Here is a 4,668-nt window from a genome sequence, read left to right as displayed (position 1 = left end):
CAGAAATGAAGAAGGGATTAAAATACTGCCAGGACAGACACTGTGAAAAAGAAAAAAAAAAGGTCCAATTTTCTCATCACATTTATTTCCCAAAGGTCTTGAATTGTAAAAGTCTCCCTCCCTCCTGTAAGGCGGTACAGCTGGCAGCACTGCAGAGCTGAGAGGAGCTGGAGGATGCTCGGCGGCACGCACCAGCACCAATACTGTCACCTCAATGTCTGGTTGCATACATCTGCTGATACATGAACACATCTTACCCTGCGTCTTTCATTTGGTGGAGTGAAATAGTTTGATAAAGAACCGATGGAAGGCCAAGTCTGATCACCATCGTTTTACTAAACAGCCCATATTGCAGCTACCAGCTGTCTTGTTCAGGTTGTAGCTTTTCTGGATGCACTGGTGGGAAACCCAGCAGGCCAATCCTGAGGGTATCTTCACCCCGGCCAGATGGACCCATGTTAACACAGCACGGAGAAGCACCAGGGAGCACAGGCCAGAGACACCTGAGATGCTAAGCTTATGTTCACCCCTGAGCAAGAGGGTTTAATTAGTTCCTGTATTAGCAAAATGGAAATAAAACTGAATACAAGCATTCTGAAATGAAAAGGTTCCTGTGTACTGTAGGCATGGTTTTGTTCACAAAAACAGTTATCACTGAGGAATTCTTAGGGTCATTCTGCTCCACAGCTCGTCCTTGAGAATTCACGGATTTTTTAATGATGACACAGAGTAGTTTGGTGAAAATAAATGCACTGATTTATTGATTGAGGGAGGCATTAAACACGTATAGAAATAGCGAAGTTACACTGAAGAAGGAACACAAAATTTGGACAGTTTGATTCATCCTGATTGGAAATCTTGTGTCCTATTACTATGAGAACAGTGTGCAGAGGACAACTCACTATCTTTGGATAGTGAGGTTTTTCAGAGGAAAACTCATTATCTTCTTCCTGATTTCCAGGATGGTCTGGAGAACTGAAGAACAACCAAGCTTCCACCCAAAAACTTACTCAATCCATAAAACCTGCTTGCTGCCATTCTTAGCTTCTCTTTATTCTTTAACATAGGACCCATACTTCACACTATATTTTTGGACATTATGAATGGCCCATGTACAAAATTATAGAACTTAAAGTAATTTTGAACATTATTTTACAAAAAAAAAAGAGCTGGTTTTCTCCAGATGGAGAACTCACTGAGCACATCTTAGACTACATTACCATCTTGTATGCATATAAAGGAAAGAACCATATACCAAAGCTATGGGCATGAACCTTTTATTATTAACAGATACTCCCTTATTTTAAGACAACTTCAAGAAGCCAAGTAAACAGTCAAAATTATTGTATACACTAAAATCAATTAAGACTTTTTCCCAATCACCATTTTTTGCCCAGCTTACTAAAGGACTTATCTGGCAGTTTCTTGTTTTGCTCATGGATGCACATAATATTTAAGTACTAAAAACTTTTACCATAGCAATTATCTAATTCCAGAATGAATCAAGAACTGTCATTAGTATACAGTTCACTTATAAACTGCAACAAGAAAACTGTTAAGCATCAAGTAGCTTGTTCCTCAAATGTATGATGAGAAGAAATGGTCCTTACTGTAATAAACAGTCACACATTCTTGTTTCTATTGATTCTAGAATAAGAATTCTCACCAGGTATTTGCTAATTAGAAGCAAATCAATGCAATCCTCACTACTATTACCATATTTATGTTGAGGTTTTTTTTTTTTCAAACACGGATAGCGTATTTTATTGCTCCCAAAGTCACATACGACTATTAAAAAGTCATGATTGATGAATCTGACATCTTTGGTTGGTCACTCTGAAGGTGGGTTGGTATCAACATACTTTCAGCAGTCTTCATAAAGGATTTCATCTACTTGGACATCATTTTCTGCCACAGGCACTGATTCACAAATCTGTTCCCTAAAAGCCAAGGCAATCGTGTAAGGCTTTCCTCTGGGATGTTTCATACATCTTTCAAGATAGGTATCATAATATCCTTTCCCTCTTCCCAGTCTGTTGCCTTTTTTGTCAAACCCAAGGCCTGGCATGAAGATAAGGTCAAGACCTCCTGTAGAAAAATGAAATAAACATTAGTGGATGCACTGTGGATTTCCTGATGGCTTGACTACATTCACATAACTTCAGACATCTGCAATAATGCAAGCTTTGTGTTTTGCAAAATGCTTCCCTCTCTTTGATCAGACGAAAAATGCTTTGAATACTAAACCTGTAAATTTACATTTTCATCTTATCAATTGCATACTAGATCAGCCGCAAAATAATTAGACCTTGAAAAACTAGAAGGAAAAAACCCTATATTATAACAAATTTATTTTATCATTTTAACCCCACACTTCCAAATACTAATGATTATGCCTCCAAATCCAGGCAGAGACTGAACTCAGGGAAATTAAATGCAGGAGGAATCAGAAAATCAAATGAACTTCAACATCAGACACAAAAATAGAAAAGGAAAAAAGAATTAAAAGAAAACATGTATGAGGGAGAAAGAGAGCATTTTCTTGACACAACTAAGATGTCATGAACCTTCTTCACTCAACCTCCCAAAACCAAAGAGCCTTGAATACAATATATTCTGAAAGTGGGTATTTGCCCTCTTATATAAAGACCAAGATTTGAAAGCTTGTCTCTTCGTGATGTCAGGTTCCTCTTCTGAAGGACTTTCTCCCTGAGTTTCCGGCAATTTTCACTGTTGCTCCAGCAGCACACATAGGCATTCTGCTTGCCTGCCCTGAATATCCCTCCTTCTAGAGGGATGTGTGGGTCCCCCAGACTATTCTGAGATTGCACTTGATTGGAACTCAAAATCAGTTAAAGAACTGAAACAAGCTGCATAAGCTGCCAATCATCCGGACAAAACAGACCTGACTGGCTGGCGAAACCCTGACAAAAGACCCCACCAACAACTCCTGACAAAAAGGCAAGATCAGCTGAGCCCTTTTTTCTTGCTTTGTTCATACTCTCAATGAATGTGGATCGGCATCACGCCAGGTAGCCAGCTACAACTTACACTTGGCTGCCCACTTGTTTCAGGAGTTGATTCACATCGCTGCCAGATAGGCAAAAGAAACCGGCTGCCACGCTGAGTGACCACCAGGCATGGAAGCAGCTAGTGTGCAGATTCCCATTACTTATGCAAGGCTTGTTCGGTCAGTGTGAGAAGTCTTGCAAGGACATCCTCTAAACAAATGAGCTTGGCTGGCCTGGAACTGACCGCTGAACCAAGGAACACCCCACTTACTAGTTTCACAACGCAAAGAAAGTGTTTCATTGCTTGCTGCTGTAGCAGACAGACATGTACGGAAAGAAGGGCAAGAAAGGTAGTGGTAAGCCAGCGCAGACTAAAACACAGCTGACACAAGTCTGGAAAGAAAGCAAATACTGTGTCTCAGCCCACTGCTTCTTCCTTCCTACAGGAACGGTTCTTAGCCTTGAGCAGCTTTTCTATAACTAGCTTCTGCTCCTTCGCCAGGGCTCTCAGGTATTTTCCTGCTTTTCCTATGTCTAAACTTACTCTCTCCTGCCATTTTGGATTCAGTTGCTTTCACTACATCTAGCTGAGAAATGATGCCCAACATTCAAGGAGATGTGTGGGAGCATGTACTGGAAGAGCCACAGCTAAGCAGAGTTTTTCAGTTTCCAGGGAATCCCATCTGAGATCACATATCAACTCCAAACTCGGCCTGGAAGAGCATATTAAAAGCTCATATGGGACCAACTCATTTGCACACACACCCCCCCGCCAAGCTCCTGGACACTTCCTTCCACTGTTCATCATTCAGAGAAGAGTCACTGACGTGAACACCCATCCATCATGACCTGATGACTTAATTAGAACATAGATATAAAATATGCAAGGCAATGCAGTGTGAAATGCTTAGAGATCAATCTTGTAAATCTGGCATCATACAGTTAGGAAACACGGCTTTTTTAAAGAGGTCAGGAGAGTAAGACGATGGAATTAGCCAAAGGGCAGACCACAGAATATTACTGGCTGAAACAAAAAGAAGTCTGAGTGTTTTACCACTCTGCAGTCAACTCTTGACTCATAGGACAGACAAATGGCAAATGGCAAACAAAGAGGAAAAGAGGCATGAAGGCAGAAGTATGGTCCCACCTCAAAAGAGATGCCATTTTTACGGTATCACCATGTACATCATGTTGGACGTACCATGTCACGTCTCCTCAGTTTGCAAGAAAAAATACCTATTTGCCAGTTGTCAGGCCTATGGACTAGGACCTAGAAACCAGCTGATCTTCTCCCCATTAGCACGGTCAGTAATAGATTCTGCAGATCAAATCATCCCTGAGTTACACCTGTGCTCAGTACTCATCCTCTCCATAATTCACCTCAACATTGACTTTGCGTAGGTATTCAGGTGACCCAGAAGCCAGTATGTACCAAACGCTAACAACGCTCAGAAAGAAACATGCTCTGCCTTATAGTTTTTTTTCAGCTGTTTTCACTCCATGTGACTCTCATGGCAAAAAGCAGGCAACATTTGCAGTTGCTACTGCAGGCAGGTAAGAACGCACCCAAGGGGCAAATCTGCAGAGTAAAAAGGTGCCATTTCTCCTTACGTTTGTATTACAGACAGGAAGAAGGCAAGGCAGGGGAAGCACTAGG

The 4,668-nt window shown here is 41.2% G+C and overlaps 1 protein-coding gene across 1 annotated transcript in view; it reads right to left on the bottom strand.

Moving 5' to 3' along the window:
- Window positions 1–774: 774 nt before the first annotated feature.
- Window positions 775–4,668, bottom strand: part of MTHFS (methenyltetrahydrofolate synthetase) — a 44,473-nt gene continuing 40,579 nt past the window's right edge. Inside the window, exon 5 of the mRNA XM_009635869.2 lies at window positions 775–2,088. Coding sequence (XP_009634164.1) covers window positions 1,865–2,088 — 224 coding nt within the window. The 3' untranslated portion in view covers window positions 775–1,864. The remainder of the gene's footprint in view (window positions 2,089–4,668) is intronic.

This window comes from Egretta garzetta, unplaced genomic scaffold, assembly GCF_000687185.1.
Source record: "Egretta garzetta isolate BGI_Z169 unplaced genomic scaffold, ASM68718v1 scaffold203, whole genome shotgun sequence".
Lineage (NCBI taxonomy): Eukaryota > Metazoa > Chordata > Aves > Pelecaniformes > Ardeidae > Egretta > Egretta garzetta.
Note: the sequence above shows the minus strand (reverse complement) of the source record. Positions and strands in the feature narration are given on the sequence as shown.